Source organism: Tamandua tetradactyla, chromosome 18 (assembly GCF_023851605.1).
Source record: "Tamandua tetradactyla isolate mTamTet1 chromosome 18, mTamTet1.pri, whole genome shotgun sequence".
NCBI lineage: Eukaryota > Metazoa > Chordata > Mammalia > Pilosa > Myrmecophagidae > Tamandua > Tamandua tetradactyla.
Genome location: NC_135344.1, coordinates 76,264,404 through 76,290,854, shown reverse-complemented (window position 1 = coordinate 76,290,854; position 26,451 = coordinate 76,264,404). Strand labels below are relative to the sequence as shown.

Here is a 26,451-nt window from a genome sequence, read left to right as displayed (position 1 = left end):
CATGATCATGACATCTATCATCACCTTTGATCTTTCTGTCTCACTCTTTAGGGGTATTTGGCCCATGCCCATTCTAACGTTTTCATGATGAAAGGGGCTGTCATTAATATGGGGTAGGGAGATGGAACTAGCTGATGTTCTGGAAAGCCTTGGCACTCTAGGTTTCAGGATTTATCTGGTCCAGGGACCCATCTGGAGGTTGTAGGTTTCTAGTAAGTTGCCCTAGTGCATGGAACCTTTGTGGAATCCTATATATTGCCCTAGGTGTTCTTTAGAATTGGCTTGAATGGTTTTGGTTGGGATTTGGCAAGTTATGGTTGGTAGCACTATCTAACTGAAGGTTGCATAAAAATGCCCTCCAGAGTAGCTTCTCACTCTATTTGAACTCTCTCAGCCCCTAATACTTTGTTACACTTCTTTTCCCCCTTTTGATCAGGATGGAATTGTTGATCCCACAGTACCAGGACTGGACTCATCCTGAGAGTCATCTCCCATGCCGCCAGGGAGACTATCACCCCTGGATGTCATGTCCCACATAGTGGGTAGGGCAGTGATTTCTCTTACAGAGTTGAGGTTAGGGAGAGTGAGGCCACATCTGAGCAACAAAAGAGGTCCTCTGGAAGTAACTTTTAGGCATACCTATAGGTAGGCTTAACTTTACTGCTATCTACATAAGCTTCACAAGGGTAAGCCTCAATCAAGATCGAGGGCTTGTCCTATTAATTTGGGTGTCCCTAATGTTTGACACAGTATCAGGAAATTCCCTGATGGTAAAGTTTAATAGTTCCATATTTTTTCTCCCATTCCTCAAGGGACTTTACCAATACTTTTTGATTATCAGCTTAATACATTCTAGGATGTATCCAGGCATTACATTAAACTATACAGGATTAAAGGTCCTCGTTCTTATTTCTGGACTGTTTCAGTTTTTCAAATGAGCTATCTGGACAGGTTGAGTTAGATTATGTGCTACAGAAAATTTAGGTTCCAGAAAAAATAAACCTTTCTTCCTTTGATCTCCAAGAGCAGGTGTGATTCTAAAATATAGACGATGTCTTCCTTATCCCTGTGTTCTGAATTACTTGAATCCCAACTTGATCAGCTTCATTCTTATCACTAAATACCACATTATAGATATATAAAACCACCTCTCAAAATCCAGAAGTAATAATTGCCACCCCAGATTAAATGTGTTTGCTACAAGAGATTACAATCTAGGCCCCTGTTTTCTTATGCACATTTTCTAAAGGAGACCATACAATAATTGCTCTTTCGTTTCTGGTATGTTTTGCTTCACCAAATGTCCCACAGCTACTGGATTTTTATTAATCTTTTCAAAGATTTCCACCCTAAAGCAGTTCATGTACTTGGGATAAAGAAAACCCCAAGCCCTCTGAAACACCTCAAAACTCACAACTTATCTCATTTTCACTTAGTAGGCCTATATTTATAACCCTTCATTGTTCAACCTAGCCATTTAATCCTCATGATATCTCTGTTAATACGGTTGCATTACCCTTTATGTCCCACCTCCTTTTACAGGCTTAAACTGAAGCACAGTTTAACAAACTAAACAAATAAGTTGCTCGTGATGGTAAAAGAAATTAGAATTAGCACTGTATTTTAATTTTTCGAAACAGTGACAAACCACAAAAATGAATCTTTGGAAATCAGGATGTGAAGGAGAAATATAGAAACTTCAGTATGGAGAAATAGTGAAGGAACTGGGGATTTGGGTGAAGACTTGAGAGGATGTAAGAGCCATGTTTAGATATCTCAAATGCTGATAAGTGAAGGGGCACTAAATTTCATTAGAAGTAGGATCATTTTGTAGAATCCATTGATTCATAAAAGTTACTTAGCGTTTCTCTTATATGCCAAATGCTACCACTGTTAATAAGAGCTAATATTTACTCCCTGCTTATTCTGTGCTAGATGTTGTTCTGAGCATGTATGTACATTAATTCATTTAGTCTTCATAATAAGCCAGGTGTTAGATCATATTGTTATTCCTATTATCTTTGAGGATACAGTGGTAACCAAGCTAAATATGCTCTCTGTCATCACAGAGCTTATAGTCCGCTAAGAATGACTGTCTAAAAGCAGGCTGTTCATGCAGGGTGGTAAGTGCAAGGATGAGTAGGTGTAGCATGGCTGTGGGAGCATTTTAGAGCATAACCTACACCTGGGGGACAAGCACAGCTTCATCGTAGTGTGATTCTTCAGTGGGGAACCATGGGCCAGGGCAAAATGGTGGAAAGGATCGCATCATGCAGAGGAAGTAGCAGACATGAAGGCCAGGGCATGCAAAGAACAAGGTCGAAGGTGGGTGGGAAGGTGGTTTGGGAAAGAGGTAGACTGGTCGAGCAATATGAGGTATACTCCCAGGCTGGGTGACTGCAGGGAGGATGCTCTCAGGGAAGTAAAGCATCTGGGAGGGGTATATGGACCTGGAGAGTTTATGGTTTTGTGACTACTCATGCTCCAAGTGGCTTTCTTCAGGCCTCGCATATATGTGTGGCATGTGTCTTCCTGAGGCATTCTGGCCTTACATTGCCATATTGCATTTGCTCATTTGTTCAGCATATATTATTGAGTGTATGTCTTATTCCTGGGAGTAAGTGAGGTGTTGGGCATGTAAACACCACTACGACTTATTGCTTCTAAGGAGCCTGCACTCTATAACCCTCCTGATGGGTAGGACATTGTGGAAGAGAAAATGAGCTTGCATTGCAGTGGAGCCGTTTGCATAAAATCTACTGGAGTCTTCTTTCTGATACTACTTATGACTAGATGGAGACTAGTTCATTTATAAAATACAGGTAATTTTTATTCAGTCTTCTAGAATTGGAACTTCTTTATTTAAAAAATAGTTTTGCTTTTAAAAAAATCTTGATAAATCTGTGAGCATCAGAGGACTTTGACCCTGATGAACCTAATATTATGAAGAAGCAATTTCCAGCTGTCAGCATTAAGTGGTGACTTAAGTGTGTGGGACAGTACCAAGCAACTGTACTTTGAGTGGAACATGTCAGAAGCCAGTCAGAAGTTCTAGATGACTGAGAAAGGGAGAAAGTCAGCTAGTGCTTCCATTTTTATTTGTTGTCTCTTCTTTATCCACTTCTGCTTGTTTGTTTAAGATTCCAAAGCTAGGAAAATAAAAAGCCAGAGTTTGAATTCAGGTTTATCAACCTTTGACCCATGATTCTTAATCACGCAATTTTTATGATGCCTTCTCAGTGCATTCCTTTCCTTCTCTTCCCTTTACCTTCATATTCCACTTTCTTTTCCATGATAGTTATCAGTTATGGCATCCATATCTGTCTATCATGAGATGATTTTAATCCCTTAGAAAATCAACAGAACATTAATGAGCAAGTATCTTTACAAGAAACAAACAACAAAGTACTCCACCAACGTCCTAGAACTGGGACACTACTTTATTTTACTATAAACAAAGGTATAGCTCAGTTAAGTAGTTAGCTGAAAAAAGTATTCTGGAAGACTTCAAGAGCCCTTATTTTGTCTCGTGTCCAGATTGTGGGAGTTATTTTAAATAACTACACCTGCTTCTCTGAGATAAGCTTGTAGTCTTAAATGGTTTTTTCTCATGACACCTAAATTATATGGTGATTTTATGATGGATTCCATAGTGAATTTCATCCACTAGATAGATTATATCCAACTTTTAATTCTAAATTTCCTCTTGAAATGCATGTATCTCTATTATTTGACTCTGTTCCCATTTCTTATTACTTTTATTAAAAGGCTAAAGTTATTTAGTAGAAAATACTTATTCTTATCTGGGCTTACTTTATTTCATTTTCTTCTTTTTTTTGTTTTTGTTTTATTTTCATTGACAAACCAAAACAACATGCAAACATTCCATATATGGTGTATAATCAATGACTCACAGTATCATCACATAGTAGTATATTCATCACCATGATCATTTTTTAGAACATTTTCATCATTGCAGATGAAGAAATCAAAAGAAAAAAGAAAAAAACTCATACATACCTTACCCCTTACCCGTCCCTGTCATCGACCAGTAGTATTTCCATCTACCCAATATATTTTAACCTTTTGTTCCTGCTATTTTTTTCCTATACCCCTTACCACTCCCTTTCATTGATCACTAGTATTTCAATCTACTCAATTTATTTTAACATTTGCCCCCCTATTATTTATTTATTTTTAATCTGTCCATACCACAGATAAAAGGAGCATCAGACATAAGGTTTTCACAATCACACAGTCACATTGTGAGAGCTGTATCATTTTACATTCATCTTCAAGAAACACAGCTACTGGAACACAGCTCTACAGTTCCAGGCACTTCCCTCTAGCCTCTCTAATACACCTTAAACTAAAAAGGGGATTATCTCTATAATGCGTAAGACTAGCCTCCAGGATAATCTCTCAACTCTGTTTGAAATCTCTCAGCCACTGACACTTTTTTTTGTCTCATTTCTCTCTTCCCCCTTTTGGTTGAGAAGTTTTTTCAATCCCTTGATGCTGAGTCTCAGCTCATTCTAGGATTTCTGTCCCACGTTGCCAGGGAGGTTTATACCCATGGGAGTCATGTCCCATATAGATAGGAGGAGGGCAGTAAGTTTGCTTGCTGTGTTGGTTGAGAGAGAGATAGTCCACATCTGAGCAATAAAAGAGGATCTCTGGAGGTAACTCTTAGGTCTAATTTTATGTAGGCTTAGCCTATCCTTTGCAGGCATAAGTTTCATAGGAACAAACCCCAAGATTGAGGGCTCAACCTGTTGATTTGGTTTCCCTACTGCTTGCAAGAATATCAGGAATTTTCCAAATGGGGAAGTTGAATTTTCCCCCTTTCTCCTCATTCCCCCAAGGGGACTTTGCAAATACTTCTTTATTCACTATTCAAATGACTCTGGGATTTATTGGGGCATCACTCTGGACAAACCTACAAAATTTGATGCCCTATTCAAGGTTCCATGTACTTATGGTATTAATCTATCCATGTAAGCTGTATTAGGAAATGCACTAGTCAAAACATAAATTTTACCAAATAATCATTTTTTGCTTTAGTCTCATACAGAAGTTGAAATTTCAAAGTATGAATGGCCATCTATATTCAACACCCTCAATATTGACACTCCTTTGTTCTTCCTTATGCAAAAACATTTTTTGATTTTGTACATCTGGTCACTCTCATTGTACACTCTAGGCATTCCTAGTTTATACCATCTCAGTCTTTATTGTCAGTCTTAACTTCTGGTTTCATATGTGCCCCCAGCCCTCCTCCCTCTATCATTCTCACATTCAGCTTCATTCAGTGTATTAATATTATTGTGCTACAATCAGGTAGTATTGTGCTATCCATTTCTGAATTTTTACAATCTGTCCTGTTGCACAGTGTGTATATCTTCAGCTCCAATTACCCAATATCTACCCTATTTCTATCTCCTGATGACTTCTGTTCTTAACTGAAATTGTCCTTTTGTTTCTGGCTAATCTCACTCAGTACAATGTCCTCAAAGTCCATCCACATTGTTACATGCTTCATGACTTTATTCTGTCTTACAGCTGCATAACATTCCATCGTATGTATATACCACAGCTTGTTTAGTCACTCGTCTGTTGATGGACATTTTGGCTGTTTCCATCTCTTCACAATTGTAAATAATGCTGCTATACACATTGGTGTGCAAATGTCTGTTTGTGTCCTTGCCCTCATGTCCTCTGAATAGATAGATGCCTAGCAATGGTATTGCCAGATCATATGGCAATTCTATATTTAGCTTCCTGAGGAACTGCCAAACTGCCTTCCACAGCCGTTGTACCATTTTACATTGCTACCAACAGTGGGTAAGTGACTTTGCATTCTTTTCAAGTGACTATTCATTTACCCATTTTGAGTAAACCAATTTATAAATCCAATGAAATTTTGATTAGCAAGATGTATTAAGTACTTTTATTAAAAATACATACACACTGACGGGGCCTTTATTCAAATTACTAATTAGGCTCAATTATTAGTTCCTCCCCCATCCTTGCCTCCTGTAAATGCTTCATGTGAATTCTCAGCTATAATTTTCATTTAAAAATGAATTAACAACAGTGTTGAATTAGCTACTGATTTAAAAAATCTTTAACACAAAGGTGATTTTTTTCCATTTTCTCTCTATTAACTTCTAGTCTTGGTATTTTCGGTTCCTATTTCTACCTACCAGTATCACAGTAAACAATTTTATCTTGATTTTTTAAAATTTTAGTATTAAGCTTTGCTAGTACTTTAATGTATAATTCTGTACAGTGTAGGTTGAATTATATAAGATACATTATAAGGATATGTATTTTTAAAGTGGTAACTATTTTGGATTTAAGAACAAAAAATTTGAAAAATACGAATTAAGTTATAACAGTTTTACTGTGAAAAAGTTAATGTTGAATTATTCATATTTACCTTCCAATCTGTTTTACTGAAAAAATAAGTTGAATTTTTTGGAGGGTCTTCATTTCCCAGAATATATCCAATGTTATCCTAGGAAAACAGACTTTTCTTTTCCTATACAAATTCAAGCAAAACTGTTGAAAAGTAGTAGTATTACAAGACTTGATTTTCTAAATGTTTCAGTGATGCTCACTTATATCTGAGTTAATTATAAACCAGTTTATATTTAGCTGCTATAATATTTAACCAGATACAGATATAACGAGGGAGAAGTTGACTTAGAAATAAGCAGGGCTCATTATGAATTTTCAAAAGATTGTATGACTACATTTTTACACTATGCAATCGGAGCAACTACGGAGATCCTTAAGTGATTGACATAATCCTATAAAAGAAATCATAATTTCATGATGAAATCTTTGATACCAGGTTGTCTTAAATAAGGCTATTAAAGTATTTTAAAAAGTGGAATATGGGGAGACGGCCAAGATGGCGGCTTAGCAAGGTGTGGGATTTAGTTCATCCTCCAGAACAGCTACTAAATAACCAGAAACAGTACAGAACAACTCCTGGGGCCAGGTCAGTGACTGGACACACAGCGTACCCAAGTCTGGACCAGTTGGACCAGCTGCAACCCCCCCCCCAGAACCGTGAGTTCCCCAAGCTGCAGTGGCTGGTGCCCCTCCCCCACAGGCTGCTTCCAAGAGGGGAAAGGAAAGAGACTTGACCAGCAGCAGGAGCTGATTGCAACCAAACACCAATTGTGGAATTAATTAACAAATTCTGACAACTAAAAATAAGCTCCCAGCTCAGGTGAACCTGGTCAAAGCGGAGATTGCTGATTTTTGCCCCGGTGCCAAGGGGGCAGGGCTGATGGAAAAAGAAAAAAAAAGAAACAGAGGTTTTTGTGGCCGTGTTTCTGCAAAGGCTTGAATGCCTTTCGATGCAGTGGCAGAACTTCTCAGGCTACAACTACCCCAGGCATAGGCAGAAACAAGCTTGTTTGAGACCCCGTCTGGAGCTTGTGGCTTTCCCAGGGGAGGGGTGAGGCCCACCTCGGGTGGAATCCCTCCATAAAAGAATTCAGACCACAGGGCTTGGGAATTTGAAGCCATTAAACACAGCCTACAACCTCTCATCTGTCTCCACTACTCTCCCAGCAGGGAAAGTTTGCCAGAGTTAAAGGTACCACATCGTCTTACACTGATGGGACCTGCAGGCAGACAAGCACCACATACTGTGCAGGATAAGAAAAATAGAGACCAGAGACTTCACAGGAAAATCTTTGAACCTGTGCTGGGTCTTACCCTCAGGGAAAACTGATACAGATGACTCTTTCCTCCTGACAGGAGGCCAGTTTGGTCTGGGAAAATCTGCCTGGGGTCTAAAATACCTAAGTAGATGCTCCTAAGGGTGAGGGGGCGGGGGGGGGGGGGCGGGAAAGGCACCATGCAGGCAGGACAAGAAACAAGAAAACAAGAACTGAAAAATTCTCCTCTGTTAAACAAAACCTAAGCTAGTGCTCTAGAAAAAGCTGAACTGAATGTCAAAGAACAGACAGACAACAAATTCATCCAGCAAGAAAACCCTAGGTAAAAGAAGTGAAATCAATCTCCAGAATAAGCTAATTAAGGTAATTAAATGCCTAGACACCAGCAAAAAATAACAGATCACACTAGGAAAATTGAAGCTATGGCCCAGTCAAAGGAACAAACCAACAATTCAAATGAGATACAAGAGTTGAAACAATTAATTCAGAATGTGCTGAACAGACATGGAAAACCTCATCAAAAATCAAATCAATGAATTGAGGGAGGATATAAAGAAGGCAAGGAATGAACAAAAAGAAGAAATTGAAAGTCTGAAAAAACAAATCACAGAACTTATGGGAATGAAAAGCAAAGTAAAAGAGATGAAAAAAAAATGGAAACCTACAATGTTAAATTTCAAGAGGCAGAAGACAGTATTAGTGAACTCTGGAGGATGGAACATCAGAAATCCGACAAGCAAAAGAAAATATAGGGAAAAGAATGGAAAAATATGAGTAGGGACTCAGGAACTGAATGACAATATGAAGCGTGCGAATATACGTGTTGAGTGGGTATCCCAGAAAGAGAAGAGAAGGGAAAAGTAGGAGAAAAACTAATGGAGGAAATTATCACTGAAAATTTCCCAACTGTTATGACAGACTTAAAATTACAGATCCAAGAAGTGCAACATAACCCAAAGAGAATAGATCCAAGTAGACATACTCCAAGATACTTACTAATCAGAGTGTCAGAGGTCAAAGAGAAAGAGAATTTTGAAAGCAGCAAGAGAAGAACAAACCGTCACATACAAGGGAAGCCCAGTAAGACTATGCATAGATTTCTCAGCATACACCAGTCAGAACAAGCTGACCAGCTGCAAGTCCACCTGGAGCCATGAGTCCCCAAGCTGTGGTGGCCAGTGCCCTTCCCCCACAAGCTGCTTCCCCAAGGGGAAAGGAAAGAGACTTTACTAACTGCAAGGGGCTGAGCTCAACCAAACTCCAATTGTGGAATTAATTCACAGATTCTGACTACTAAAAATAGGCCCCAGTTCAGCTGAATCTCGAGTAAAAGCTGAGGTTGCCAGGTTTTGCCCCGGCACAGAGGGGACAGGGCTGATGGAAAAAAAAAAAAAAGAGGTTTTCTTGGATCAGGCAAAACAAAATACTTGAAAGGGTCTGGGCCCTGAAGGAAAGGAGGGCCACATAGGACCTGGTAATACGTAGAGCAGCCTACCAACTTAAGCTCTTGATTGGCAAACCCAAGGAATGGGGGTCCTGCATGGAAAAGGATTTTTTTTCTTTTCTTTTTTTCTATTTATTTGGCTGTGTTTCTACAGCTTGACTACTCTTTGGATACAACTGCAAGGTTTCTCTGTCTCCAAGTGGCCCAAGCAAGGGCGGAATTAAGCTTGTCTGAGAGACAAAGAGGCTGATTAGGTAAAAGGAGGTAATTCCCTGGAGCCTGTGCCTTCCCTAGGAGAGGGGTGGGGCCCAGCTCAGCTGAAATCCCTCCCTCAAGGAATTCAGACCCCAGGGTCTGGAAAACTGAAGCCATTAAAACCAGCCTACTACCTCTCCTCTGTCTCAACCATGCCCCCAGCAGGTTGAGTCTGCTGAAGTTAAAGGTACTGCATCACGTTATGCTGATGGGACCTGTAGGCAAACGAGCATGACATACTGGGCAGGACAGAAAAAATAGAGTCTAGAGGCTGTCAGGGAAAACTGTTGCAGGTGACTCTTTACTCCTGAGAGGAGACCAGTCTGGTCTGGGAAACTCAGACTAAGGTCTATAATACCTAAGTAGACCCTCCTACAGAAAAAACAAAACAAAACAAAACAAAAAAACACTATACAGGCATGGTAAAAAACAGGGAAACAAGAACTGAAAAATTCTGATCTTTTAAACCAAACCTATGCTAGAAGTCTAGAATAAGCTGAACTGAACGTCAAAGAACAGATAGACAACAAAGTCATCTAGCAAGAAAATCCTAGGTATAAAATTGAAAACAATCTCTAAAATAAACTAATTAAGAAAATTAAATGTCTAGACGCGAGCAAAAAATAATGAATCATACTAGGAAAATTGATGATATAGCTAAGTCAAAGAAACAAGCCAAAAATTAAAATGAGATACAGGAGTTGAAACAACTAATTCAGGATATTCAAACAGACATGGAAAATCTCATCAAAAATCAAATCAGTGAACTGAGGGAGAATTTAAAGAAGGCAAGGGATGAAGAAAAAGTAGAAATAGCAAGTCTGAGAAAACAAATCACAGATCTTATGGGAATGAAAGACAAAGTAGAAGAGATGAAAAAAACCAATGGAAACCTACAATATTAGATTTCAAGAGGCAGAAGGTAGGATTAGTGAACTGGAGGACAGGACATTTGAAATCTGACAAGCAAGTGAAAATATAGGGGAAAGAATGGGAAAATATGAGCAGGACTCAGGGAATTGAACGACATTATGAAGTGCATGTTGTGGGTGTCCCAGAAGGAGAAGAGAAGGGAAAAGGAGGAGAAAAACTAATAGAGGAAAATATCACGGATATTTCCCAACTGTTATGAAAGACTTAAAATTACATCTAAGAAGTGCATAGTAATAACACTAAATGTTAATGGATTAAACTCCCCAGTCAAAAGACATAGTCTGGCAGAATGGATAAAAAGCAGGACCCATCTATATGCTGTCTACAGGAGACACATTGTAGACCCAAGGATAAACATAGGTTGAAAGTGAAAGGTTGGGAAAAGGTATTTCATGGAAACAACAATAAGAAAAGAGCAGGTGTAGCTATACTAATATCCAACAAATTAGGCTTCAAATGTGGAAAAATTAAGAGACAAAGGGCACTGTGTATTAATAGAAGGAACAATTCAACAAGATATAGCAATCATAAATATTTATGCACCAAGCCAGAGTGCTCCAGAATACGTGAGGTAAATGCTAAAAAGATAAATAGACACATCTGTCATGATAGTGGGAGACTTCAATTCCCTACTCTCATCAATGCGCAAACATCTAGACAGAGGATCAGTAAAGAAATGGAAAATTTGAGTAATACAATAAACGAGCTAGACTTAACAGACATTTATAGAACATTACACCCCACAATAGCAAGACACACCTTTTTCTCAAGTGCTCATGGATCATTCTCAAGGATAGGCTGGGTCACAAAGCAAATCACAGTAAATTTAAAAGATTGAAATCATACAAAACACTTTCTCAGATCATAATGGAATGAAGTTGAAAATCAATAACAGGTAGAGCACCAGAAAATTCACAAATATGTGGAAGCTTAACAACACACTCTTAAACAACTAGTGGGGCAAGGAAGAAATTACAAGAGAAATCAGTAAATATCTTGAGGCAAATGAAAATGAAAATACAACATATCCAAATTTATGGGATGCAGCAAAGGCAGTGCTGGGGTGGGGGGGAATTTATTGACCCAAACACTTATATCAAAAAGGAAGAAAGATCAAAAATGAAGGAATTAACTATTCATTTGGAAGAACTAGAGAAATAACAACAAACTAACCTCAAAGCAAGCAAAAGGAAAGAAATAATGAAGATTGGAGTAGAAATAAATGAAATTGATAACATGAAAACAATCAAGAAAATCAGCAAAACCAAAAGCTGGTTCTATGAGAAAATCAATAAGATTGATGGACCCTTAGCAAGATTGACAAAAAGAAGAAGAGAGAGGATGCAAATAAATAAAATCAGAAATGGAAGAGGAGACATAACCACTGACCCTGCAGAAATAAAGGAAGTAATGAGTATACTATAAACAACTTCATGCTAATAAACTTGACAATGTAGATGAAATGGGCAACTTTCTAGAAAGACAAAAACAACCCACATTGACTTGAGAAGAAATAGACGACCTCAACAAACCAATCACAAGTAAAGAAATTGAATTAGTCATTAAGAAGCTCCCCAAAAAGAAAAGTCCAGAATCAGATGGCTTCACATGTGAATTCTACCAAACAATCAAGAAATAATTAGTACCAGTCCTGCTCAAACTCTTCAAAAAAATTGAAGAAGAGGAAGCCTACCTAACTCATTCTGTGAGGCCAACATCACCCTCATACCAAAGCCAGACAAAGACATTACAAAAAAATAAAACTGCAGACCAGTCTCTCTAATGAATATAGATGCAAAAATCTTCTACAGAATTCTTGCGAAGTGAATACTGCAGCACATTAAAAGAATTATACGGCATGACGAAGTAGGATTCATCCCAGGTATGCAAAGATGGTTCAACATAAGAAAATCAATTAATATACTACACCATATCAACAAATCAAAGCAGAAAAACCGCATAATCATCTCAATTGATGCAGAAAAGGCATTTGACAAAATTCAACATCCTTTCCTGTTGAAAACACTTCAAAGTATAGGAATAGAAGGGAACTTCTTCAAGATGATAAACGGGACATATGAAAAACTCACAGCAAAGATCATACTCAATGTGGAAAAACTGAAAACTTTCCCCCTAAGATCAGGAACAAGACAAGGATGTGCACTGTCAACCACTGCTATTCAACATTGTGTTGGAAGTTCTAACCAGAGCCATTACACAAGGCATCAAAATTGGAAAGAAAGAAGTAAAACTCTCACTGTTTACAGATGATATACTATATGTCAAAACCCCCCCAAAAAATCCACAGCAAAACTATTAGATCTCATAAATGAGTACAGCAAAGTGACAGGTTACAAGATCAACACTCAAAAATCTGTTGTATTTCTATACAATAGTAATGAGCAATCTGAGGGGGAAATCAAGAAAAATATTCCATTTACAACTTCAACGAAAAGATGAAAATATTTAGAAATAAATTTAACTAAGGATACAAAAAGCCTATACAAAGAAAACCTCAAGAAATTGCTAAAAAAAAAATCACAGAAGACCTAAATAAATGGCAGCGCATACCATGTTCATGGATTGAAAGACTTAATATAGTTAAGTTGTCAATTCTACCTAAATTGATTTATAGATTCAATCCAATACCAATTAAAATCCCAAAAACTTACTTTGCAGAAATAGAAAAACTGGTAACCAAATTTATCTGGAACGGTAGGGTGCCCCAAATAGCTAAAAATATCCTGAGAAGGAAAAATTAATTCAGAGGTCTCACACCACCTGACTTTAAGGCATATTATGAAGCTACAGTGGTTAAAACAGCGTGATACTGGCATAAAGATAGATATATGACCAGCAGAATCAAATATAGTGTCCTCTCATCTATGGACAATTGATCTTTGATAAGGCAGTCAAGCCAACTCACCTGGTACAAAACGGTCTCTTCAATAAATGGTGCCTGGAGAACTGGATATCCACATGTAAAAGAGTGAAAGAGGATCCGTATCTCACACCCTATACAAGTATTAACTCAGAATGGATCAAAGACCTAAATATTAGATCTAAGACCATTAAACTTTTAGAAGAAAATGTAAAGAAATAGCTTATAAAACTTATAATAGGAGGTGGTTTCCTAGATCTTATACCCAAAGCACGAGCATTGAAGATACAAATAGCTAAGTGGGAATTCCTCAAAATTAAACACATTTGTGTATCAAAGAACTTTGTCACAAAAGTAAAAAGACAGCCTACACAATGGGAGGCAATATTTGGAAATGACATATCAGATAAGGGTCTAGTATCCAGAATATATAAAGGGTCAACCCAACAACAAAAGGACACACAACCCAAATACAAAATGGGAAAAAGACATGAACAGACACTTCTCGGAAGAGGAAATACAAATGGCTGAAAGTCACAATTGTCATGGTCAGATTCATTTGTCAACTTGGCCAAGTGGTGGTCCCTGTTTTTCTGGTTAGACAAGTGCTATCTTCTCTGTTGCGATGAGGACATAGAATTAGATCATGATCATGTCAGCCTGATCCACAGCTGATTCCATTTGTAATCAGCCAAGTGAAATGTCTTCTGCAATGAGTGATGCTTAATCTAATCACTGGAAGCCTTTTAAGGAGAATTCAGAAGAGACAGGCTCCCTTCCTGCTTCAGCTGGCGAACCTCTCCTGTGAAGTTTGTCCAGACCCTCCACTGGAATTGTCGGCTTCACAGCTTGCCCTGCGGATATTGGACTCTGCGTTCCCACAGTTACGTGAGATACTTTTATAAATTTTATATTTATGAGTGTTTCCTGTTGGTTCTGTTTCTCTAGAAAACCCTAACTAATACACACATGAAAAGATTCTCAACTTACCTGGCTATCAGGGAAATGCAAATCAAACCCACAATGAGATATCATCTCACACCCACCAGAATGGCCATTATCAATAAAAGAGTAAATGGCAAGTGCTGGAGAGGTTGTGGAGAAAGAGGCACACTTATCTACTGTTAGTTGGATTGTAAGATGGTACAACTGCTATGGTAGGCAGTTTGGCAGTTCCTCAGGAAACTAAGTATAGAATTGCTATATGATCCAGCTATGCCATTGCTAGGTATCTAATCAGAGGACATGAGGGCAAGACACAGATGGACATTTGCACACTAACGTTTATAGCAGCATTGTTTGTAACTGCCAAGAGATAGAAACAGCCCAAATGTCCAACAACAAACGAGTAGCCAAATAAGCTGTGGTGTATACATACGATGAAATATTATGTATCTGTAAGACGAAATAAAGTCACGAGGCAATAAGGCGGAATAAAGTCACAAAGCATTTAACAACATGGATGGACCTTGAGGACATTATGCTGAGTGAGATTAGCCAGAAACAAAAGGACAAATACAGTATATTCTCACTGGTATGAAGTAACATTAATGAATAAACTTGGAGAATTTCAGTTAATTTCAGGCCATCAGGAGATAGAAATAGGGTAGATATTGGGTAATTGTAGCTGAAGGGATTCAGGTTGTGCAACAGGAATGATTGTAAAAATTCAGAAATGAATGGCACAATACTATTTGATTGTAGCATAGTAATGTTAAATACATTGAATGAAACTGAATGTGAGAATGATAGAGGGAGGAGGGCTGGGGGCACATATGAAATGAGAAGGAAAGATAGATGAATAAAGACTGAGATGGTATAATACAGAGATGCCTAGAGTGTACAATGATAGTGACTAAATGTACAAATTAAAAAGTTTTTACATGAAGAATAACAAAGGAATGTCTGTTTTGAAAGGTGTGGAAAATAGATGGTCATTCATATTTTAAAACTTTAACTTGTGTGTGAGACTAAAGCAAAAAAATGTTTATTTGGTACAAAATTTATATTTTGGCTATTGCATTTTCTAATATAACTTATATGGATAGTTTAATTGATCACCATAAGTACGTGGAACCTTGACTTAACAGGGCATGAGATTTTGTAAGTTTATCCAGAGTGATGCCCCCTTAAATCCCAGAGTGATTTGAACAGTCAATAAAAAAGTATTTGCAAAGTCCCCTTTGGGGAATGGCGAGAAAGGGGGAAAATTCAACTTCCCCAAATGGAAATTCTTGACATTCTCATAAGCAGTGGGGACAACCAAAGCAATAGGCTGAGCCCTCAATCTTGGAGTTTGTTTATATGAAATTTAACCCTGCAAAGGATAGACTAAGCCTACTTAGAATTAGGCCTAAGAGTCACCCCCAAGAGAACCTCTTTTGTTCCTCAGATATGGCCTCTCTCTCTCAGCCAACACAACAAGCAAACTCACTGCCCTCCCCCTCTGCATGTGGGACATGACTCCCAGGGGTGTGGACCTTCCTGGCAGCGTGGAACAATAATCCTAGAATGAGCTGGGACTCAGCATCAAGGGATTGAGTAAACCTTCTTGACCAAAAGGGGGAAGAGTGAAATGAGACAAGATAAATTGTCAGTGACTGAGAGATCCCAAACAGAGTCGAGAGGTTATCCTGGAGGTTATTCTTATGCATTACATAGATAACACCTTTTTAGTTAATGTGTAATGGAGAGGCTGGAGAAAACTGCCTGAAAACGCAGAGCTGTGTTCCAGTAGCCATGTTTCTTGAAGATGATTGTATAGTGATAATATAGCTTTCACAGTGTGACTGTGTGATTGTGAAAACCTTGTGTCTGATTTTCCTTTTATCTACCTTATTGACAGATGTGTAAAGCATATGGATTAAAAGTAAATAAATAATAGGGGGAAAAATGTTAAAATAAGTTTAGTAGATTGAAATGCTAGTGATCAATGAAAGGGAGTGGTAAGTATGAATTTTTTTCTGTTTTCTTTTTATTTCTTTTCCTGAATTGATGCGAACATTCTAAGAAATGATCATGGTGATGAATATACAATTGTGGTGATATTGTGAGTTGCTGGTTGTATATCAAGAATGAATGATCATATGGTAAGAATGTTTGTGTTTGTATGTTGTTATGTTTAGTAAATAAATAAATAGAAATGAATGAAATTTGTAAAGTCCCCTTGGGGGAATGGCAAGAAAGGGGGAAAATTCAACTTCCCCATTTGGAGAATTCCTGATATTCTCGCAAGCAGTGGGGACAACCAAAGCAATAGGATGAGCCCCCAGTCTTGGGATTTGTTTATATGAAACTTAACCCTGCAAAGGATAGGCTAAGCCTACTTAAAATTAGGCCTAAGAGTCACCCCCAGAGAACTTCTTTTGTTGCTCAGATGTGGCCTAACTCTCTCTCAGCCAATACAGCAAGTAAACTCACCGCCCTCCCCAACTCTACATGGGACATGACTCCCAGGGGTGTAAACCTCCCTCACAACATGGGACAGAAATCCTAGGATGAGCTGGGACTCAGCATCGAGGGATTGAGAAAACCTTCTCAACTGAAAGGGGGAAGAGAGAAATGAGACAAAATAAAGTGTCAGTGGCTGAGAGATTTCAAACAGAGTCGAGAGGTTATCCTGGAGGTTATTCTTAAGCATTATGCCGGTATCCTGTTTCTAGTTTAAGGTGTATTAGGCTAGTGAGAAGTGCCTGAAACTGTAGAGCTGTGTTCCAGTAGCCATGTTTCTTGAAGATGATTATAGAATGATATAGCTTTCGTGATGTGACTGTGTGATTGTGAAAACTTTATGTCTGATGCTTCTTTTATCTATGGTATGGACAGATGAGTAAAACATGAATTAAAAATAAAAAAGTAATAGGGAGAACAAATGCTAAAATTAAAAATACATATATTGGGTAGATGGAGAGGGGAGGAATAAGGGAGATGGTATGTATGCATTTTTTTCTTTTTCTTTTTTATTCTAAATATTCTAAAAAGTGATGATGGTGATAAATATACAAGTATGTGGTGATATTGTGAACCATTGATTGTACACTGTGTGAAGTGTTTGCATGATAAGAATGTATGTTCTTGTATGTTGTTTTATCAATAAAAATTAGAAAAAGAAAGTGTAATATTATCCTTGCATATATAAAGTATCTTCTATTGCTAAGAGAGAAGTAAATGATTTTAGATTTGACTAGGCTTTTGTGATAATTTTTTGTAACCCCATTATAATCTGAAAATTGTTTGAAAAAAAAGTCAAATGAAATTATTTCCATCACCTCATCTCTTAACCAGCTTTTAGCCAAATCCCTCTCTGTCTGTCACAGTGGTTTGTCAATTAACACTTTAAATCATTCTAAGACATGTGTTTGTGACATGACTTTATACTATCTTCTGCTTGAGCTGACTCACAAAAATATAGCTCCAGGACATATTGACGTGTATTTTAATTAGCTTTTTCATATTCCCTGCCTATCCTTCCCCTTCATCCCTGTTCCCAACACCTCTAATAATAAAGCTGTGAATTTTCAGTTAGTTAGAAATTTCTCCCTAGACCTAAAATGGATTTATATCCTTCCAAGTGATGAACATACCACTTTTTGATTTGAAAGAAGGACTCTCCCACCAGATGTCTATTTGTAAGATTGCCATTTGCTCATTTTAACTAGTTCATCCATCATTTGTGATTTTCCAGGCTCCTTTTCAAAGCCTATCTTTTTTCCATTTGATTTATGATTTTTATTGTGATTGTCAGTAAATGTGGTGAGCACTCAGCTCATCCGTAATAATTAAAGGATCCTCTCTGCCCTAGGTATTTTGCTGTTATCACTTCTCTCCCTGTTAAAGTATTTCAGAAGAGCATTTTACTTAAATGATCATGTAAGAACTCTTCTAGCTTTCAGATCTTTCAACTCTTAAAATTTTATATATATATATATATATATATTTTTTTTTTTTTTCTAACATGGGCATACACCGGGAATCGAATCCAGGTCTCTGGCATGGCAGGCGAGAACTCTGCCACTGATATACTGCTGCCCACCCTAAAATTTAATTAATTTTTTAACAAAGAAATTCACGTGGTTCAAAATCCAGGAGATAGCAGTAGTATTACAATAAACTGCACGCATCTTCTGTTTCCTAATCACACAGTCCTCTTACCACAAGCAATAAATGTTCTTCACTATCCTTACAGAGATATTTTATGCTTAACTAACATATTCATATAAATAATTCTTCCTTTTTATCATTTTCTGAAACTTCCTTTTTGCATTTAGCAGTATATCTTGGCAATTATTTCATATCAGTACATAGTTTCCACTTCTTTTATGACTTCATAATCTTCCATAGTGTATGCTGAAATTGATTTAATCATTCATCTATTGACGAATATTCAAGTCATTTTCCAGTCTTTTGCTATTACAAACTATGCTGCAGAGGACACTTTGGTGCCTATTTTTCTTGAGAGTGATCATATCTGTGGGACAGATTCTTGGAAATAGAGTTACTGGGACACAGAAAACATGTTTTATAATTTTCTTAAGGTGTTGTGAAATTGCCCTTCATAAAGGTTTACTTTCAAAGTGATAAATAGAAATTGGTATCTTGTAAATCCTCATTTGCATTTTACTTATTAGGGATGAAGTTGAGTACCTTTTTATATGCTTAAGAACCATTTATATTTGTCAGTTCCTTGTTTCTGTATTTTGTCTATTTTCTAATAGGTTGTACTTTGCTTATTGATTTGCTTTTATATATGAGGAGAAGGGCTTTTTGTGCTACAGGTTGTAAATATTATCTATGATTTTTTTTTTTCGCATGAGCAGGCACCAGGAATTGAACCTGGGTCTCCTGCATGGCCGGTGAGAACTCTACCTGCTAAGCCACTGCGGCCCACCCTATCTGTGATATTTTGATTATTATTTTTCTAGTGACTATCGCTGCATTTCCATAGGAGTAAGAAGTTGATGATGATAAGAGCTGAGAGGTCAGCTGTGTAAATGGAAATGCTGTCAGTCTAGGGGTCTGGGCAGAGACACTTGTAAAGCCCAGGCAGTGCATGTGCACAGTGTCTTATGTGTGGTGGGAGAACGGAGGGTGAGAGTCCTTTCCTACAGCCTAGAAGGGCACCTTCTTCTTTTTGATGGCTTTGTCTATAGTTTTTTACATCTCTATCATGAACCATATAAATTGAAATTAAGCGTCACAGAATACCAATGTATGGTTTAGTTTCCTAACATTTTACATTTTTTCATTAAGTAGAATGCTCATGGTTTTTTCTCGTATTTGTCATAGTTGATACCCACACCCCCTCTCTCCCATTCCTCAGGAAGGAGGAACATGTTAAATCTTTAAGAAAGTGTCAAAAAGCTTTATGAAAATATAAATCATATTCTTAAGTAAGTATTCATTAACTTTTTAATATGTATGGGAAACTTCCAATTACCAGAAGAACTTCTGCAATTCCTTACTTTTTAATTTTGCACCCTATATGCCAAAATGTTAATTTGGGTTAGTCAGTATGGTGATAAAATCTTTTTTGCTGCTGTTCTGTGGTAAAAATATCTGAATTAGAAAAGACATGATGACTCTTAATCTGTGTGGCTGTTAGGGATGTTTTATTTACTACAAACAGTTTGGTCATTTGTGAAATGCATTTAATAATCTATATGTAGGTAATTTCTTTGAAAATACATTAGCATATTTTAACTGAGTAAAAAAGCTTCATTCACAAAAGTAATTATTGAAACACGTTCCTTTTTATACATTTAAAAGTTTCTCACTGAGCGTACACGGGTAGTTCTGTGGTAGAATGCTTACCTTCCGTGATAGAGACCCAAGTTCAGTTCCTGGACCATGCACCACCAACCCCCCACCCCACCCCACGAAAAAAGAAGTTTCTGACTGAAAACATGTACCCATGGGATATATGTGAATATTATTAAATGATAAATAGTTTTAAATGGTTAATAGTTGGGAGAAAATTGATAATACTTATTGGGCAGTACAGTGGTGACTCAGTGGCAGAGTTCTCGCCTGCCACGCTGGAGACCTGGGTTCAATTCCCAGTGCCTGCCCATGCAAAAAAAAAAAAAATGCTGTTATTAAAATGTATTACTTTAATATATTAAGATATTTATGAGTAAGGGCAGTTTAATATACAAAGGGTCACTTATGAGTGAGCTGACATCAGGCCTACAGAAACTAATTAAAATTATCCTCTGAGCATTTGGCATACTTGCTGTTCACAGAGTAAATTTTACTTATGTTTTTTTAAGATGTCAGGAACTGAAAATGCAAATATGGAGCAGTTCTAATTGCTACCTTCAGAATGGTTATGTCAGAAAAGGGAGAAGTAATTGCCTTATGGATGCTCGCAATTAGAACTTTCTCACCATATTCCAAGCACAGATTGGTATCTGTTATTACATTTGCACAAGGAAGAAAAAATTCATTTAGAAGCTAGAATACAAAGACAGAAGCTTATCTCTAAAATTAGAAAAATCTGTAACTTACTTTCAAATAACTAATTTATTTTTGTTGCTGACTGTGATGCCTAAAGGTTTCTAGTTACATATTTGATCAAGCTTGTTCAGTTGTAGTGTTTACAGATTCTCAACTGACTAATGCCTGAGGGTTTCTCGTTCCATATTTGATCAAGCCTGTTCAATTGTAGTATTTACAGATTCTCAACTATCTTACTTCATTTGCTGCTGAGTCAAGAGTTTTATTTCATGAAAAGTCTAGAAAGAGGCATCATTTGATAATTCATTAAGAATAAAATGTGTTTGTGATGGAATAAAAGTGATCACAATCAATCCTCATAGGTATTCATTGGCTTATAATAACTTAAACCTTCGGAGTGCTTAATGTGAGCCAGGCTGCATGTGATATTGCTTGTCTGCTTCATTTTATGTAATATTAACAAAATCCAAAAGGTAGTTATTATCTACATTTTACAAATAAGAAAATTAAACTGATTATTAGAGTAGATAAACAACTTCCCCAAAATCACACATCTAGGAAGTATCTGAGCTCCTGTTCAGAAAAATAAAGAAATGTGAAATTCTTCTACCATTCATTTAAAATATCTTCAGTATTATAAAGAGCTTTTCTTAGAGGCAGATGTTTGGGATTTTATTACAGCACAAATAAAAGTAGAGTTGTATAAAGGGGATGTGTCAGACAATAGTAAAAATTAGGGTTGGATGGAAAAGGAGCTCTGTTATGCAAGAGTTTGGATAATATTTTGTTACTACTTATTTTGTTACTACTTCCCATACATTTCCACCAAAGTATTCCTAAGACATACAAGAATGAACTCACTTTTAGGCTATGGGGGCAATAATAAATCATAACTCTTTCCATTGCGAGTGACAGAAACCCACTCAAATTAGCACAGGGGTTGGGGGTGAGGTTTCTTGGTTCACTTATTTGGAAGGTCTGAGGGACACCTAGCTCCAGACACAGCTAGGTCTGGAGTCTCAAAACACTGCAGTCAATGCCTTGTGTGTGACACACTCTTCTCTGTCTTCCTCACCGCCCCTTTATTCGTCTTCCCCCTTTCTGCCATCTACCTAGGACTAGAAGGCAGTTAGAATGGTGGTCTGCAGCTCTCATCTCCCCCTCTTTCAGTCGAGTGACTACAGAAAGAGTCCTTTCTGTTCCTGGAGGAAGCTTGTGAGTCCTGTCCCCATCAGGACCTAGTCACGATGGCCAGGGCTGGAGCTGCGCTGGGAGGGCAAACTTGTCGGCCCCCTTGAGAGTTGGGGGAGAGGTCAGCTTACTGAGTGCACCTACTTACAGCTTACTGAGGGAGCACCTTTCTGTGTTTCCCTCACAGAACTCAGGATCTTTCTTAAAGGAATAACAGGAAAAGGTTTCTCGACAAGAACAACTGCAGTGCCCATGGGAGTGGCTTTGGCATTGTAGGCTCTCCCTTTAAAATCAGTATACATCTTGCTGATGTATCGGCATCTGTTGTAATGTAATTTTTAAAAAGTTCCCTGTCATAGATTGCAGACTCTGAGAGGCAGAATTTAAGTTGAGGAGGCTTACTGGGCAATGCTTTGGCAACACCTGAAAGGGGAGGAGGAAAGCAAGAGGTGTCCCAGGTCGGGTGAGCAGACCTGAGCTTTGTCCTTCTACAGCCATCAGCAATTGAACGGGGCTAACCCCCCCCCCCCCCGGAAGTGGCATAACCTTGGCAAGGCAGTTTATTTTGCTGAGGACATTTCCTGGGGAGGGATAAAGCTTCTAGGAGAGAGCACCTCCAGCCCCTAGAGGAAAAGTACTTCATTTCTGAAAGGAGGGGTGCAGATCTGGGTCGTTTAACACAGATTCTTCATGGTATCTTTGAGTAAAATGAATTCCAGGAAAATGTGTCATATTTATTTGTAGCTTTTCATGCTTCCTGATACATCCTTGTAGAGTAGGCCCCATGGCCTCTAAAAGCAGAAGGTACCCTGTTTGAAGACCACAGCCGAGACTATGGAAATCCATCATCAGGGGCATTTTAGGGCAACAGAACCAGAACACATCCATTACTAATAAAACTACTCTTATCCTCTGGTGTCCTTTCTGCACCCCTCCCCTCTTACTTGAGATAGCAGTGTCCCTTCCACCTGGGCGGCAGCCCTCCTCCAGTGCTCACCTACTGCAGGACTCTAGGCATGCAATTTGACCTTTCTGAGCCTCAGTTTCCTTCTGCAATGGGTTGTGGCCAGGGTTAAGTGATAGTCATATGAAGTACTATAGGTACTGGGACATAAGTATGCAGTATAGGTTAGCTGCCATTGATAATGCTCCAACATCCTATTACAGCCAAGAGCAGCCAGAAACACTGGAAAAAGAGAAGAGTCTAGATTAGTGTCAGGGAATGGACTTGCAGTAACACAGAGAACAATCCACGTATGCATGTGTTCTAGTTTGCTAGCTGCCAGAATGCAATATACCAGAAATGGAATGGCTTTTCAAAAGGGGAATTTAATAAGTTGCTCATTTACAGTTCTAAGGCTGAGAAAATGTCCCAATTAAAACAAGTCTATAGAAATGTCTAATCAAAGGCATCCAGGGAAAGATACCTTGGTTCAAGAAGGCCGATGAAGTTCAGGGTTTCTCTCTCAAGTGAGAAGGCACATGGCAAACACAGTCAGGGCTTCTCTCTTGGCTGGACAGGCACATGGCGAATACGGTGTCATCTGCTAGCTTGGTCTCCTGGCTTCCTGTTTCATGAAGCTCCCCGGGAGGCATTTTCCTTCTTCATCTCCAAAGGTTGCTGGCTGGTGGACTCTCTGCTTCATGGTGCTGCAGCATTCTCTGCTCTCTCTGAGTCTCTCTGAATCTCCAAAATGTTTCCTCTTTTATAGGACTTCAGAAACTAATCAAGACCCACTCAAATGGGTGGAGACATGTCATCCCCTAATCCAGTTTAACAACCATTCTTAACTAAATCACATCAACCAGGGAGATGATCTCATTACAGTTTCAAATATACAGTATTGAATAGGGATTATTCTACCTTTAAGAAATGAGATTTATATTAAAACATGGTTTTTCTTAGGGGGCATACTTCCTTTCAAACCAGCACAGCATGTTTTTGGAGTTTCTTTTCCCAGAAACTATAAATGCAGGGCTTGCTATATTTGATTAATAATATTTTAAGATTTAATATATACTATGGATTATGATTTGTTGTATTTAGGAAGTAAAGAGAATTATCCTGAGAACCTTTTCTATTCTAAGTAGTGTGCCATTCGTTTCTTTTAACATTTTTTTTAATTTAGTATTCATAACTACATGATGTGATAGGTGGTGATATTTTCATTTTAAAGGTAAGGATCAGGAGGCCCAAAGAGGGTAGCTTAGACAGGGTCATAAATCCAAGGAGTGACAGGTGTTATTTCCTCACCTCCCACAGGAAACTTCAGTTTTCTTTTAAGAATAATTATGAAAACATATTCTGAAATAACGAGAAATGGATTTTTCTAATTTCTTCTCTAGTGAGAAAAGAAATATTATTTGTACTATTTTTCATCAAGTGTGCAGAGTAATTTTATTCTTTCTGTATTTTGTACGTTATTAGGTATAAAAAACAGATGGTGTAATCCTCATTTTGCAGATGTTTAATCTGAGATGTTGAGAAGCTAAAAATAAATCTATTAGAGATGTTTCATGTTAAGTATTTGTTATATAAAACAAGCTCATCTATAGTGTATCTAAGCTAAGTCTAAATGCAAGCAGGTTAATAGCTCAGCAATAAGTAAAATATTAGGTTGAATTATTGTGAGTAGTGATGGTGTAATACAAATTTATAACTAGCATGTGAGTATACATTTTACTGATCAAGATAAGCTATTTTACCTATTGACATTCATTCATTCAATTATATGACAAGTATATAGAGAGTATCAACTAAGTGCCAGTGCCTTATGCTAACTTGTGATGATAGAATTCTGCCTTTTGAAGTCCAGAGGAAAGGCAGACAGGAACACACATGTAAATGTAAAATTGCAATGTTGAAAAGAGCTCTAGAGGAAAGGTATGTGTGATACTATAAAGTTGTACTATAGGAGGATTTGGCTTCGTTCAGGGTGGGGGGAGGGTAATAGAAAGCTTCCCTGAAGAATTTAAACTTGTTTTGAGTCTGATATCTGATATCTGAAGGAGCAATGGAAGTCAGCAGTGAAAGACACAGAGACTGGGGAGAGGGCAGAGGGCAGCCGTGGGGGTGAGGAGAGAAGGCCAGGCAAAGGCTACTTCACAAATCCAGGCAAGATAAACTGATCTTTGGAGTAAGATACTTGCAGTAGAAATGAAAAGAAGAGAGCTTAAGTAAAATAATAACAATAAACATGTGAATATATATATTTTATTTATATGGAGGAAATAATAACCTTGAGACTTGATAGACTGGTTATGGGGAGTGGGTGAGGGGAAAGGAAATGTCAATATGGCTTAGAAGCCGTGAATTAATGTAGCTGGAGGTTTAAACTGAAAGGCCTTTTATAAAAGGGAATTGTAGTGAGCAATCTCATCCATCCTCTGTAGGACTCTATTTCAACTTATTATTAGCTTTAACGTTTATAGAGGAGTAGATTCTTTAACTTTTCTCCCGCAGTAACTCTTCTGTGTATATTTTTCTGAAAATATGTTAGAAATTTTAATTTGAGAAGGTAGCTTACTGAAATATTCATGCCTAACTGCTTTCCTTTTATTTTAACTGGTAGAATCTTAAGAAGATTCAAGAAATGGAAAAGAGTGATGAATCTGGCACAGACCTGGAGGAGTTGAAAAATGCAGACTGGGTAATATAATTTGATGCTTTCATTTCTATTTAGTTTTTGTGAAATGATTTGTTAATACTGGTTATTAAGGACTATAGGATAAATTAATATTCTGTGAATTTGAATGCTTAGTCTTAACATTTGGAGAAATACCTGTACTGGGAAAGAAAAGCTTTCTGATTTAATTAGAACCACCCAATGCATCTGGGAGTTCCAGTGTTTTAAAAGATTAACGTTTCTAGTTATGGTAATATCGTAGTACTATTTTGTGTGTAAGTCAAAGCTTAAGCTCTGTTTTTCAGGAGAAGTAGGTAAGTAGTCGTGTAGTATGTTCGTTATCTAATAAAAAGTCACTGTCTTAGGGTCCGGGGGCAGCAACATGAGTGATGCAAGGGCCTCAGCCTCGTGAGACTCAGTCTGTAGCAGAGCACAGATGTACAAAGCAGGGGCACTGATTTTGCAGTTCATGCACTAGGAGCGTCTCCTGCTTCACAGGCATGGTTCCAGATCCTCGGGATGCCAAGAGAAATGCAGATGTTCGTGTATTTATACATGCGCGTGTGTGCGTGTTGTATGTAACTTCTGTCCTCGTAGGTAATGGAGAGTCCCTTAGGCGCGACAGAGCTGGAGACAGCTAGAGCCATGAAGATTGGTGGGTGTAGAGTGGCAGTGGGACAGCAAATTGTAGGATTCTGACTTTTCAGGTTTAGGATACTGGGTAAATGATGACATTATTAAAGGAAGGAATACAGGAATAAATGCGTTTGAGACTGTATTTGGTGTAAATCGTTTGCCATACTGTTTTCTTTTGAACTTTTTTTGGAGGTTAGTTGGGATATACTAAACTACACTCATATTTAAAGTGTGCAGTTTGGTAAGTTTGACATATACATGCATAGACTCATGCATATGCATACTTATGAAACTGTCACCACAAGGAGAATAATGAGTCTGTCCATCAAC

At 37.8% G+C, this 26,451-nt stretch overlaps 1 protein-coding gene across 17 annotated transcripts in view; it reads left to right on the top strand.

Annotated features, from left to right (window-relative positions):
• The window catches only part of SPIRE1 (spire type actin nucleation factor 1), a 362,107-nt gene that overhangs the window by 234,805 nt on the left and 100,851 nt on the right, over window positions 1-26,451 (top strand). For all 17 annotated transcript variants that reach the window (XM_077136029.1, XM_077136030.1, XM_077136026.1 and 14 more), the window contains one exon: window positions 25,432-25,509. In XM_077136029.1, coding sequence (XP_076992144.1) covers window positions 25,432-25,509 — 78 coding nt within the window. The remainder of the gene's footprint in view (window positions 1-25,431; window positions 25,510-26,451) is intronic.